This window comes from Psammomys obesus, unplaced genomic scaffold (assembly GCF_907164565.1).
Source record: "Psammomys obesus unplaced genomic scaffold, mPsaObe1.curated_primary_1811, whole genome shotgun sequence".
Lineage (NCBI taxonomy): Eukaryota > Metazoa > Chordata > Mammalia > Rodentia > Muridae > Psammomys > Psammomys obesus.
Genome location: NW_026585504.1, coordinates 31,724,971 through 31,739,307, shown reverse-complemented (window position 1 = coordinate 31,739,307; position 14,337 = coordinate 31,724,971). Strand labels below are relative to the sequence as shown.

General features: G+C 47.0%; 1 protein-coding gene across 5 annotated transcripts in view; it reads right to left on the bottom strand.

Annotated features, from left to right (window-relative positions):
- Window positions 1-12,901, bottom strand: part of Cd44 (CD44 molecule (Indian blood group)) — an 84,492-nt gene extending 71,591 nt beyond the window's left edge. For 3 of the 5 annotated variants that reach the window (XM_055599746.1, XM_055599724.1, XM_055599729.1), the window contains exon 1: window positions 12,695-12,901. In XM_055599746.1, coding sequence (XP_055455721.1) covers window positions 12,695-12,767 — 73 coding nt within the window. In that variant the 5' untranslated portion in view covers window positions 12,768-12,901. The remainder of the gene's footprint in view (window positions 1-12,694) is intronic. The other 2 variants (XM_055599738.1, XM_055599743.1) reach the window with 2 other exon arrangements.
- Between the last annotated feature and the right edge of the window lie 1,436 nt (window positions 12,902-14,337).

Genomic DNA, 14,337 nt, shown 5'->3' with positions numbered 1-14,337 from the left:
GTTATCATCATGATGAAGCAGATACCCTTCACTTTTTTCTCTTGTATCAGACACGCTTGCTGACAAAAGACCACTTGGAGCAGCCACTATCTGTACCATTTGGTAAATATTTTTTATCATCCCCTGACTTTCGAGTGTTTGTTTTCTCACCACATCCATGCCATTGTTATGAAAGAATCTACTCTTGCCATCTTCAAGGAGTCAGAAATTACCAAGAAGATTAAGCAGTGAGGCTCCTGAAACCAAGTGGGTTGACATTCATATCCCAGAGTGCATAGCTGCTCAGCTTGTCTGAACCCAAAGGATGCCCCTGCATGGCCACAGAAAGTCATTCAACATGCCACCTCAACATGCAATCAAACCCTCGATCCAAGCCAAAAGTTTTAATCCTACACCCAGGCTTAATATCCCAACCTGTAAGTAAATTATAAATATTCTCCAGTGCTGCTCCTTGAGGCATCTGCTGTTTCTCCAGAATGTGCCTTCTTGTGCCATACCAGCACATGTTCCTGAAAGCTCAAGTCACTTCACAGGTTCCCATGATTGTCTTCTCCCACCGTCTATTGCAGAGGAGACATGATTACCGACTAGTTTTAGTATCTGGAGAACTTACATTTCTTGCTCTTTTTTACAACCCAAAAGTGCAGACAGAGGGACAGGCAGAGAGAAGAGGCAGGGAGACAGAGAGGAGTAAGAGATGGGGGTCTTTGTGTCCTAGAGCCCCTGGCGGCAGTGAGAAGTGATGACATCCCAGATTGCTAAGCAACACAGAGGCAGCCTGCCTGCATATTAACACTAACACTGTGTACTTTGCAACACTTCCTTCTGACATGGTAGCATCTTTGGCTTGTGGTGCCTAGGCCATGGTTAATTCTCTCTTAGGTTCTTTCTTTTTCTGTTGCTCTATCTTATGAGCCTTAGTTTGGTGCTGCTGTGGGGATCCTGTTCAGCTCACACCTGTCAAGCTGTCAGCACTAAATAACCTTCCCACCTGTCTTCAGTGCTGCAACTGACTTATCCCACCAAAAGCACTGAGACCCATCTGTACAGAGCACCCCAGTCCCCTGCCAGCCTGAATGCATTTGCAGGCCTCAGGAAATGGCACAACCATGAAGCCTGAGCCAATACGGAGCCCTCCTAGATAAGAAGGGGGTGGAGGCTCTGAGCATTCCGAAGAATATGGTTTCAACGATTGGGGTCAACCAGCAACAGGAGACACAGATAAAGGTGAAAGTTACCCCAGGTAATAATAGCACCTTGTAGTTATATTCACGTGCTTCAGCCTGACCAGGGTAAAGGGGGGAGAAAATGGGACCAAACAAACCTACTTTCACACCAGCAAAGGTGCAGAGGTTGAGGGGAGGCAGAGAGATTCTTATCCTAGGTGGTTCACACAGTACATGGAAGCAGTAGACGGATAAAGCCAATAGCCTAAGGTCACACAATTAGGCTTTCACGGGTTGGGAATTAGAGCAGAATGTCCTAATCTTACCCAGAGGCTATTTCTAGTTGACTCTCCATGGAGCCTTTTGTTTATACCTCAGTTCTATCTTATCGTACCTTCCCAGGTAGTGAGCCTACTTTCCCCCTTTGGGATGTGTAGGGAAACTTGAGTGGCCCAGAGAGGCTGGCTAGCCTGAGCTTAGAATTCATCTTTCTTGACTGGATGCTACGTGCTATGAGCTGGGCCCGGTCTGTGGAATGTTGCTGCTGTTTTTCTGTTTGAGAAGCACAGCGGAGCGCCCAGTGGCAGCTGAGAATGCAGAGGCTCTGGGGCTGATAAAAGTTGTAATTAACATGCACATACAACCCTTTCATCTTCAAAGGCTCTCTGCCCATTAGCCAGTTATTTCTCCTATCACCCTCATGGGCGAGGCATCAGCTTTTTCTGTCTTCTCGGTTTGCAGATGAAGGTGATGCGAAGAAAGGGCCCTTTGCCAGGAAGTCTGGCCTTGGTTCAAACAGCAGATTCCTGACTCCAAGCATCTAACTTGACACGGGGTGATGGGAAAACAGAATAAGCATGAATAAGAAGAGAAGGCACAAGTGACTGAACCTGTCTTCTGGGTAAAAGACTATTTTTGTACTGTTCTGGAAGCTGGGTGTGGTGGACGGTATGGCTCCTTATCTAGACTCAAGAACTGCTAAGCTTCCAGAGAATCCCACATATGACTTATGAAAACATAAGCTAGAAAGTCTGGTGCTCTAGTATGGTGGCATTGGTGTGACAGAAGGGAGCCAAAAACTCTATATTTTGTCCATGGCAGACATCACTAATAGATCACAGCATTCCTTGTATAAAGACCTCAGGGAATTATACAAGGAATTATACACACACACATCTTCTAATTCCCTGAGGTCTTTTTAATACAGAACCTCAGGCAGCCTTCATTGATCAGCAATAAATTCCACATGAGCAGAAATCAACCTGTTACTGATGCCATAGAACTTGTTTGGGAGTCTCTCGAATTGTCACTCTCCAAACCAGGCAGACATTAAAGTTCTCACTCCCACTCTGGAGTTCACCTTGTTTCAAATTCTGTTAGCGTCATTCCTCTGAGCCTCTGAATCTCTGAGGCAGAATCGGACCCAGTAGACAATGTTACTATAATTCTGTCACCTGGAATTGTTGTGTCTCACCCCTTCAACATGAACTATCTTATGAATACAAATGACCCCTTTAACTCCAACAAAGCCATAATTTTCTCATATTCTGTTCATGTTTTACCCTCTTTGCTTCTCATCTCTCTATGTTCTTACACACACACACACACACACACACACACACACACACACACACACACATCTTCTAATTCCCTGAGGTCTTCCTACACACCAGCAGCTCAGGGCCATGTCCCGCCTTCTCTGATCTCCACTCAGGCATGTGCTGCCTTGCTTAGTTGTCCTCTATTAACATATCAGATGTTTGAGGAGAATAGTTCTTCTGCATCCCTCACTTCTTTCCAATTGTCAATCACAAAATTCAATATAATGAACTGTGTGATCGGCTTGTCACCATTTTATATTTGAGGACACAGAAGCGATGATAAAGGACAGGCCATGGCCATTTTGTGACCAAGAAGAAGGACTGTCTGCTGGCCATGTGTGGGTTCTCACATTTCCTAGAGCAACATGGTGACGGGTTGGAAGTACAAACAGAGGAACTACACTCAACAACTAAAGGCACAAATACGACATGATAGATTCCAGGTGAGTAGGACATGGAGACAAGCAGAAAAGATTTCAGTAGGCCTGAAGACCCTCAGTGACTGAGAGAGAGGGTTGGAAGAAGACAGGGTACTCAGCCTCTGACCCACTTTGAAAATCTCTTCAGTAGCACAATGTTGTTGATTTCTTTTCTTTTCTTTTTTTCTTCCACTGAGCAAGAATTTCTTTGGATTTATAGGAAAAAAAAATTTTTCAATCTGGAAAGCTCTTGGTAGAAAGAGTAAACTCATCTAGCCTGCTTTGTACAGTATCCTACTTAAGTTTTATATGAATATGACATGTTTTATATACATGTATAATATCCACCATAAGTAAATATATATTATCATCATTTTATTTTGTGTGTACGAGTGCTTTGCCTACATGTATGTCTATGGACCATGTCTGAGTTTGGTACATTCAGAGGCCAGAAGAGAGTGTCAGATGCCTTGGAACTGAAACTACAGACAATTGTGAGCTCCCATGTGGGTGCTGGCAATAGAACCTGGGTCCTCCAGAAGAGCAGCCGGTGCTCTTAACTTCTGAGCCATGGCTGAAGCCAATATTTACATGTATTGCAGTGGGTGCTTTGGCTGAGCGCGTGCATCTTTTTGTGCTAACATGCTGTAAAGGCTCTTTGAGGGAATTTGAGAAATCCAGCATGCTCATGAAGCTTTGAGAGTGAAGGACATAACTCTTTCTTCTCTTCAAAAGTTGGATTTTCAGGCCTCTTGATACAATGTTGTTTGAGTTATCGCTTGAAGCAAGGAGTGTTTCATTCAGATCCTGTCCACCAACTCAGGACTAGGCCCCTGCAGTGGAAGCTGTGTGGCTAAGATGCATTGTTAGCTTTTCTGCCCTGCGCTGCTGCATCTGCCCACTTCCAAGAAGGAGGGAGAATTTGGTGATGTGCGAGGAGAGAAGTACCTGTCCCCAGGAGAGAGCTGTCCCCAGGAGCTGCTTTTGCCTGCTGGTGTTTTTGAAGTGTAATTGAGATTTTCTCCTAGTTTCCGGCATGGATTAATAATTAATTTCTGACATTTAATTCGCACTGGGCATCACGCTTTTGGTACCCTACTATTATAGTATTACAGTTGTCTTATTTTCCCCACTAAGTTTTACGAAGCGTGTGGATTAGTGAACCCAGAGTGGAGAATTTTCAGAGCAGGGGGCCTGAAAAGGGCTGCAGAGATCACCTAGAGTCTTGCTCTCTCCTTCCACACATGAAAAAGATAGAGGAAATTGGTGGTGAGGTACTGCCTAGTGAATTAGTACCAGAGAGAAACAAAACAGAAAGATCATTTCTACACCGAGGGCGCTTCTGTACGCTCTGGCACTTCAGAACACATGAGCTGAATCTTGTTCTAGACACAGCTGCCTGAGTTCACTCTGCTCTTGGGTGGCACAGAAAGAATGAGCTAGGATCTCTCTTGTTTCACATTCATGGAGTCTTTAGCACTGGCCTCTCCTAAAACCAACCTCCTTATTCCAACAATACCAACTGTCTGGTTACAAGGAGCAGCAACTAGATCTGGAGAGAAATAGCACCCTTTCTCTCCCCACCACACTGTTTTAACATAGGGATCAAAAAGTCAACATCTTTTCTCAGAGTGTGGCTGAGAGCAGGATCTTTAATGCTGGAAGTTTGCCATATGCAAGGTCAGATTTTTAAGATAAGGACTGAGTCGCAGTAACAGCCAGACCTAAAGGAAATCAAGAGGCCTACTTTACTGGACAAAATCAAATGGGCTTTTTAACCTCCTTGCCTTGCCTGACATATCAAACCTTAAGAGAGATCCACTTAAGCTGAAGAGGGTGCCCAGAAAAGAAACTTCAAGGAGTTTGAGATGTGCTAAAAGGAGCACGGGGGAAGGACATGTTTTCTATAGACCAAAAGAGGAAGAGGCAAAACTGAAGATAAGCCAGAACTTACCAAAAATACGTCAGATAGTTATTGATGGTGATTTCTTCCAGAATAAGCCCAGAAATTTTATTCAGTTAACCATCTACATATTTGATGAGAGCTTACTCTAATTGGGGAAATATGCCAATAGCTGTGAGCTATAGTGTCTGCAGACATGTTCGTAAGGCATGGGTTTCCCGTCGGGAGCTTTGGAGCGACACAGCCACCACTAAAACGCCTCTCTTTAGCTTCTTTTTAAAACTAAGTCTTTGTTGTTTTGTGTGCACGTGTACACCCATGTATGTACATGCGTGTTTGTATGTGCTTACGTGCATGTATACATGGAGGCGGGAGGACAGGCTCGTGTCATTCCTGAGAATTGGTCGACCCTGCAGTGAAGACACAGGATCTTCCACTGGCTTAGAACTTGTCAAACAGACTTAGCTGGCTGGACCAAGGGCTCCAGAGATCTTCCCATATCCACCTCCCCGTGCTAGGACTACAAGCATACACTGCCCTTCCTGGCTTTGTATATGGATGCTAAGGACCGAACTTAGAGCCTCGGACTTTGGAAGCAAGCAGTTTGACAACTGAGATATCACCCTAATTGAAGTTCTAATGAATGATCAGGAAGAGAGCAGCTAGTGAACAAAAGACGGGAATAACTGCACTTGGGGCTGTCTAGCCGGATGAACCTGACCTTTAAGGTATCATGAAGGCAGGCTCCAACTCAAGACGAAGTGCCGGAAGATTTGCCCTCCAAACCTCATCCATGAATCTATGGCTTCTTCTCTTTAGGCTTCCCTGAGTCCACGTCTTCCTTTTGCCTCTGTTTCTTTGGAAACCCCACAACTCTCTGGTAGCTATAGAAAAGAATCAAGTAGTCCCCTCTAGGCTTCAATCTGGGACTCATCTCTGTTAGACTCAGCTTTTTGGACTGGGCACAGTCCTCACTGGCAACATTTGTGTCTGACATACTTATTTGACGCTTTCGGAACCTACAGAGATGGAGTCAGGATTACCGTGAACTGACTGTCAAAGCCAAAGGCAAGTGCCAGCTGCAGGCAGCTGCTCTTTTTCTCCCTTGTGTCTTAGTTTCAATGATAGTGAGCGCTTGCAAAGAGGAGGTTTCACTATTATCCTTTAAAAAAATGAAATAAGGAACAATGGCTTGTGGCTGATGCAGGGCGCATGTGGGTCGGGGGGGGAGGTGCTTTTGGAAGGCTCTGCAGACATGGCTTTACTCTGCTTAAGAGTAAAGAGACACAGGGCTTTGAGACAGATGGGGAATCCTGAAAGAGTTCCCGCCATTAGGCTAAGGGTCTGCAGCCCTTCCCACAGATTAAGTCATATGTGCCCAATGTGCTTCACGTCCTCTCTTCCTGGATGGCTAGTTTCCCAGCCAGCAGTACCCAAAGAAAAGAATCTTACTCCCTGGATGACATTTACCTGCTTCACCAAGCAGATTTCAGGTGACCTGGTTTGCCAAAGAGCTGGGAAAAAGGGCTACCATAAACTAACTCCTCAGTGCCCTGGATGTGTAAAGCCGAATTCCTGGTAAACTCCTTCCTCAGTTTCCCTCCCTTCCCTGTCAACTCCTGTTTGTAGAGTAAAGATCCTAAATGCAAAGGCTTTTAAGCAAAGAGTAGATGTTTTGTTTCTATTTATTTGTTCCATGCCTTAGTTTCCTTTAACCACAAGCCACAATCTTAGATAATGGAAAAATATCAGTCAGCAAAGTCCACCTATACTCAGGTAAGAAATAATGAAGGGATCCCGAACAAAACTCCTATCTCCATCCATTGACCTCACCAAGTCTTCACCCTACTTAACAGCTCACCACAAAAACTAGACTCCTATTTGGGTATTAGAATAAGTGAGCCACTCAGAGGATGAACGGGGTGAATGGGGGAAAGTTTCCATTACATGATCTTTTCCCTTTCTCTCTCTCCTTTTTTTTTTTTTCAAGTCCAGTCCTCTCCTCAGACATCATGTTTTTAAAAATCAATGACAAGAGGCTGGAGAGAAAGCCCAATAGGTTAAAGTGCTCTCTGCTCTTGCAGAGGACCAGAGTTAATTCCCAGCACCATATCAAGTGGCTCATAATTGCCTGTAACTCCAGCTCCAGGGCATATGGCACCCTCTTCTGGAATCCTTGGGCACCTGCACTCACGTGACCACCTGCGTTTGAATCTCAGCCCTCCCTGTGCCTTAAATTTTGCGAGTTAGCTGTCTCATATGTGATGGGGGATAATAAAAACACAGTTTTTGTAAGACTGCTGTATAATTTAGACGAGTTAGTTTATAGAAAACAAAAAGAACATCAGTTCTGTTTGTTAGGATTACTAACATTGGTTACCAGTAGCTCAGAAACAAATACAAAAGGTGTAAAAACTCTCAAAATGCTTTAACTTCCAGCCATTGTTGAAGGCATAGATGCTCAAAAATCACGGCTCATGACTGATTCCTTCCTCCCTGGGGTTTTTGCAATTAACCTTTTACTTTCAAAAGCTGAAGACTTTGAGGAAGGTTCTTGGGACCTGAGTTTTGCAAATCACACCCTTGGTGACTCAAGCCCTCCCCACCCACAATGAATCTGTCTGCCCACACTTGCACAAAGGAAGGACACATGCCCCAGGCAGCTGATGCACCCCGACCTCATGGGGTTCTGGCTCTGTGCGTCTATTCCCCACAATATCATATCCTCAGCCTGAGTTGGACTCTCTACCTCTGAGCATTGGTGGGCAGGCGATCCACAGGAAGGCAGTTGTGAGCAACTTGCTTTGTACTGGGCAAGCTCAGTGCAGAGGAAGCTAGTAGAGTGTCCTGTCAGCTGCCAAGCTCCTTACAGATTAAGCGCTTTTGGGGTGCAGTAGTATAAGTTTGGATAGCAGGGCCATAGAAGATACCAGACTCTTCTAGGAAGCGTTTCTGCATTTCTCTCTGCTGCTGCCACCTGCCAGAAGCAAGTGTGGTCACAGGTCATGTGGGCCTCACACCCAAGGGCTCTAGCCTCAGGCCAGCAGCTAACAGAGCCAGTCGTTGCTGGACAGTGTTTCATTTTTGAGGTTTAAATGTGGGTTTGGTGTCATCATCCCTTTCCCTTCTCACCCAGCCATCCACGAGCTTTCTCCTTAGAAGGGCCCCGTAGCCAGCAGCCACTAAAACCACAGACAGACAAACTCTCTGCTTGGGAAGAGGACATATAAGCCCCATCGTAAACACTTGGCCAACCAAGCCTTCTCCCCCTGTCCAGAGTGGCAATGCTGCCAGCATCTGTCATACACACATAAACACATTTGCACATTCAGTGTGTCAGCCAGCCTTCTTCTATGCATGGAAAGTCTTAGTCCACTATTTGAGACATTCATTTCAGTTCAAAGTTTCTGGTCCTCATTGTGGGCCAGCCCTGGAGGGTGGGACCACAAAACTGTGTGAGATGTAATTCTTGACATTAGGGGATTTCATGGGCCTGCAGAAGGTAGGTAGCAGAGACACTTTTCCCATTTGACACCAGTGGCTCCCCAAATCTTGCTGGCCAGTTTGGAGATAGTACGGGTTGTTGTTTGCTTTTGTTTTTCCTAGTTATGAAGATCAAATTCAGGACTTCGTGCATGCTAGGTACTCTGACACTGAGTTCCACCCTAGCCCCAGGAGTATATGTTTTAATAAAAATTCAGCCTACTAAGTGAGTGAAAAGTGGGGTTCAAATTTAAGGCTCTCCTTAAAAAATGGTGTGTGCCCTTATTCAAGCAGAGCCACAAAGAAAATTGAGTCATCAGCTTCTTGTGCAAACCCAAGAATTTCTCTCTGAAGCAGAGAAGATCCCCTTTGAAAACACCACAGGGCCAGGAAGCAGCTGCCACCTGCTTCAGCTCACTCTTTCACAAGAATCATTTCCTTCTCACGCTCTGGGTGGAGCTGCTAAAATGGAGGTATTGATGAAACATCACTGCAGCTCATGCCTTGTCCCCAGCCCCAGCCCCAGCCCCAGGACAGGCTGGTGAGGAAGCCATCTCTCCTCCCACCACCTCCTGTGTGTAAGTGGGGCCAAGTCTACCTGCTTGGGTGGCCACGTGTCTCCTAGAGGTTCTCAGTAAATTTTGGTGCAACGTCTGTGACTTCTCTAGAAAGCCTTGTCAACCCACTGCCTGAGATTTCAAGACTTCTTCTCAAATGGGGTCTACATAACCATCCAAAGAGTACGTAGCGATGATTCTCTCTGGGTCATTACATCTGAAATGCCTGCGAGGGCAGCATGAGGGTGTCTGTGGGTCCTTTCTTAATTCGCAGGCAAAGGGTATTGCCCTGACTTGTCTCTTGGACAAGGAGCAGACTCTCCCTTTTTGCCAAGCCTACAAATGAGAGCATGTCTAAAGGGGCAACTGGACTCTGATAAGGGAACTGACTTATTTTTAGCAATAAATAACTAGGTTGGCATCTCTGACAGCTGTGGCTAAGCCTCAAGAAAGATGGGACAGAGGAGGGCGAGGCAGGGCAGCCAGGAGTCCTTCTGTGGGGTGCCAAGAGAGGCCATTCATGTTCACTCTGCTAACTACAGTGAGAGCAGTGAGAGGCCGCACAGTATTCCCAGAGTCCTTTAAATCCATTTTCTTTTAGTGTAAGATACAGTGAGCCTTATTCTTAAACTCAAACTGGGTATATTGGGCCATAAAAGACAAAACTGTGATGAGTGTGTATGGTAATCCTGAAAGTATTTTTTTTTAAAGCTATGCCATACCCCAACTGGCCACACCTTCCTCCTCACCACTTCAGGGGAAAGGATTGGGCTGCTACACTTTCAGAGATGTCCTCAAACCCTGGAGAGCAGGGAAGTCACCAATACCTGTCTCCCATGGTCTGCTTCCTCTTGGGAAAAAGGTTTTTTGTTTGTTTGTTTTTGTTTTGTTTTGTTTTTTTCCTAAGTGATCTTTAAAGTCCTGTCTCCGAGTCTATGACAGTGATTCAGGGAATTTTTAGGGTATGAATGGAAGGAGATCTGTCATAGACCAGGAATTTCATGTGGTCCAGCGTCCCCTCCTGCATAAGGAGAAGTTGGCAGAAAACAGAAATTTTTCCCCTCAGCTGCCAGAGTCTCCCAACACATCAACTTGTCATGGTGACTTGGAAGGAAATAGATGTCTTGAGTGTGTAGGGGAATAACTGAATGAACCAAGACTGACTTCAGCAGGGATGAAGCTGGCTTCCTTATTTCTTCACATGGGAAGATTTAGCCTGCACTCTAACTGCTAGTGGGAAGAGGTATCCATATTGCTCAGAGGGAGCAGAAAGATGCTTCCACCCCCAAGCCCTAAGACTCTCACATGCACCCTCTCTTTAAACAGTCGAGGTGCAGTTTCCTAACAATGATCTCTGGCTGTGGAGGAAAAGGGAAAGGGCATGGGCAAGTGGGCCTTCATTCCCCCTGCCTTCTACCTGGGGCCCGCTTTCTCCCTGCCCTGAGGGATACCTGGGTTGCTTAGCCACTTCTGGCCATATTCTGCTCTTTCACTTCCCATGTACCCTCTGTCAGTTTCTCCTGTCACTCTACCCCTGCCCATCCTCCCAAAAAAACTTGGCCCAGTCTCAAGGTTTCCTGATAATCTACCTAAACCAGTCACTTCCAGAATGGGGCAACCATAAGGCCGCGTTTCTCCCTCCCTTGCTTGTTCCCCTCTGCCTACCGAGACCCGCATCCCCTACCAAGCCACATCTCATTTCCGAGTCTCAGTTCCTTTCCAATAACTTTAAAAGGACGTGAAAGCCAGGGTCCAGGCAGCTGCTGCTGCCTTCACCCTCCACCCTTCTTCTCCTAGATCACACTAGAACAGGAAGCTGGAAACCCCCAGACAGGAGAGACCTGTGGGTCTCTAAGATCTGACTCCCGGGGGTCAGAAGATGCACCAAACATCGGGGAGGAGGCTTTTGAGAATAGCCGAGGGGCAGGCTAGGAAAATGCAGGAGTTCAGCTTCTCAGCCACAGCAAAGGTGGGGTTTGTGTGGCAACCTCCCTCCTGCCCTCTGTGGCCAAGTCCAGGGCTCTCCCTGCCCTTCCCTTACCCATCCTCAATGTTTCTGACCTCCCTCCTTGGAGGCCCCTTGGAGCTCTGGTTCCCTTTGGAAACCTCCACCATAGCCTCTGCTGGCCAGAATGCCACTTTCCCTGAACGTCTTTTTGACTTTGTGCAGCTGCGTTCAGATATCCCACGACAGTCTAAGCTATGGAACGTAATGAGTCTGAGTTCACAACCAGTGTCACCCTTTGCTGTGTGAATACGAGAAGTCACCTAACCTCTCTGAGCCTGTTTCTCTGCTGAAAAAAAAAAGAAAGAAAGAAAAAGAAAAGAAAAGAAAAAGTGGGACACTTCTCACCAAATCACCACGAGGATAAAATGAGATAGCATATGTGAATCGCCTAACATAGAGCCTGGCACAGTAAAAGGGTACAATAAATGGCCAAGAGTGACTTCCTGTTGCTTCTGAACTCAAAATCTCCATTCCCCATCTAGCATGTCTAAAATGCCCAGGTTGACCCCCCTGCCCCACCCCAAGCTGGGCTTAGTAAATTCTTGCTAAGAGGAACTCATTGTAGGCTGAGCTGACTTAATGACCTAGCTGGCACTTCTTAAAAGAAAAGCTAACTATGCTGATGATAAAGCATTCATGGAATTATCTGCTCATATATAGACAAAGGAAAGGAAAGGTTGGAATTGAGCCACATACTGAATACCTGGTCCCAGCTCCTACCCTTCACAGCCACCAAAGCCACCAACCTCCTTGAGATGGGTTATTGGGGTCGCCGCACTGCCTGGTACCCTGATACAGGAGCCCCCAGCTCTGAAGCTGCCAGGTAGTGAATATAACCGCTATTGCTGTTTGACTTAGCCCAGACCGGCAGAAGCAGAGGGCTGCAAGCACCGGGTGGCTGGTCGGATCATTGCTTCTGTTATGTGTCCTCCGTGGCCCATTCTGGAACCTCTTGGGCACTCAGAACTTCACGCAGAACCAATTCAGGCTCCCACAAGTTAAAGCAGAGTGGGTGACCAAAGCGGACTGTAAGAGCAGGGAAAACAAGTCTAAGCTGGGACTCAGGCTCTTCAGCTTTCCGGGACTCCTTCCGGAAAAGTTTCTGACTTATAACTGTGCGGCTACCCTGAGGACAGCTCTACAGGTCCCTGCTCAAGTTCTGTCCCAGTCCTGGCTCTGCCACGCTAGCTAGCCACAGCCAGCCAGGCTTGGGGAGCGCCTGAGCACCAGATCCTGTTAGTCGGGACCGACCGCCTTTCATCCAAGAGTACAGTTAAGTTTGCGCCATGCGCTCCAGCAAGCGCCGGCGACCTCGCCCAAAATCTGCAGAGGGCAACCTGCCCAGCCAACTTTCTTCTCCCTTTCCCTTTCACCAAAGCAGCGCTTCCCCAGAACAAACTGTCTCCAACAGCATAGCCCCTAATCCCAGCTTTGCTTTGCTGAGCCCATCTCAGTGCAGTCACTCCTAGGGCGGGCGATTCAACCCAGGGACGTCCAGCCAGAGTCCTTCGACACTCCGCGTTCGCATCCCGCTGCTCAGGCTGGCGGGCTACTCACCGATCTGTGGCTGCGCCAGGCTCAGCTGCAAGAGGCAAAGTCCCCAAGCTGCGTGCCACCAAAGGTTGTCCATGGTCTGCGGGATGAAACCGAGGGATACAGTAGCCTCTGGAAAAGGGTCTCGGGGAGCGGGGCAAGGAGGGCGGATGGAACCTGTCACAGGCTAGGGCAGCTGGGCAATGAGACCGCCTCGGAAGTTGGCTGCAGTTTTTATTCCAGGCTTTGAAAGAGTGACCTAAGAGGGAGGGAGCGCGCGAAGGACACACCCAAAGCGAGGGGGCTGTGACTAAGCAGCCAAACGGAGGTTTAAAGACACACCAGCCTGCTTTCGCTGCTGCCCCTGCCCCCCTGCCCTCTGTCCTGGGACAGCTGAGAATTGCTGCCCTCCCACCCCCACCCCATGTGCCCACGTCCCCCAGGACACTCCACAGGCTTCCTTCTGTGGCCCAGCCAGCCTGCCTATGGGGAGCACTGCCTGACACAAAAAGAATGACTGAGTCCTGTGACCTCGCTCCTCTGAGTTGAGAGCCTTCCACCTCTCCTTCGCTGCTAAACTTCTGGGAACCTGGCTAGGGAGTGGCTGGGTTTCCCAGGAAGCTGGACATATCCTAGGGAGGAGCTGAGACAAGGGAACTCCAGCTGGGAGTATGCCCTGCCGGGTGGGGGCTGAAAAGTGGGGAATTGTGGGAGTGTCTATTCGGAAGTCCAAAACACTTGAGAGGATCTTAGCCCAGAGAAACCCAGTGATGGCCAACACATTTCATTCATGTTCTCAAATATCTACTGATCCTCCAACCAATCCCTTGAATCCTCCTAGGACTCACACAGCCAGCCAGCCATTCCTCTGTCCACCCATCTATATATGCACCAATCTAGCCATATTCCACGTCTCCACCAATTCTTGCGTTCATTCACCTGTGCAACTTTTCACCCATCATTCCACAAACCCTTTTTACACCTATCCTATAAGCTCACACCCTTCCACCATATTTCCCCTCCACGTTCCCACAAACTAATGCATGCACACATCTCCTTGCCATCAATCTATTTATCCTCATATCTCCTCACAGATTTATTGCTTCTTTCTTGTTTGCATTTACACTCCCTTTGCTGCAGACCTTACTTAATACATTTCTCTCTATTTCTTGCCTGAATAATCTCAAAGAGGTGGTTACATTGCCATATTCTTAAGGGAGACATTTCAAGGCTGAAAATAAGGGAAAGTCATATTTTTGAATCGCAATTCCCTATCCTCTCTAATGTGCTGTGAGGTGCAATTTAGTCATCAAAGCAATGTTTATCTTTAATGTGAACCACTGAAAGTAAATCTGAGTGGACTTCTTGCTGAAGGAGAAACACAGAAAACATGCCAGTGCCAGACCCTGAGGGAATAATGCCAGAATTTCTGAGGGAAAGCGACATTTTGGGATTTATTGGAAGAAAGTAAAAAGGTGAGAGGAATACGCCCAGCCACCCATCATCCATCCATTTATTCTTCAAACAAGTAATGAATGCCCAAGGGTATCATGATAAGCAAAGCCTAGTTTGTCTCTGACACGAGTTCACAGTCACATATGCAGCAAGGACTGGAGAGATGGCTCAGTGGTAAAGTGCTTGCTACCGAGCCTGTGACCTGAGTACGA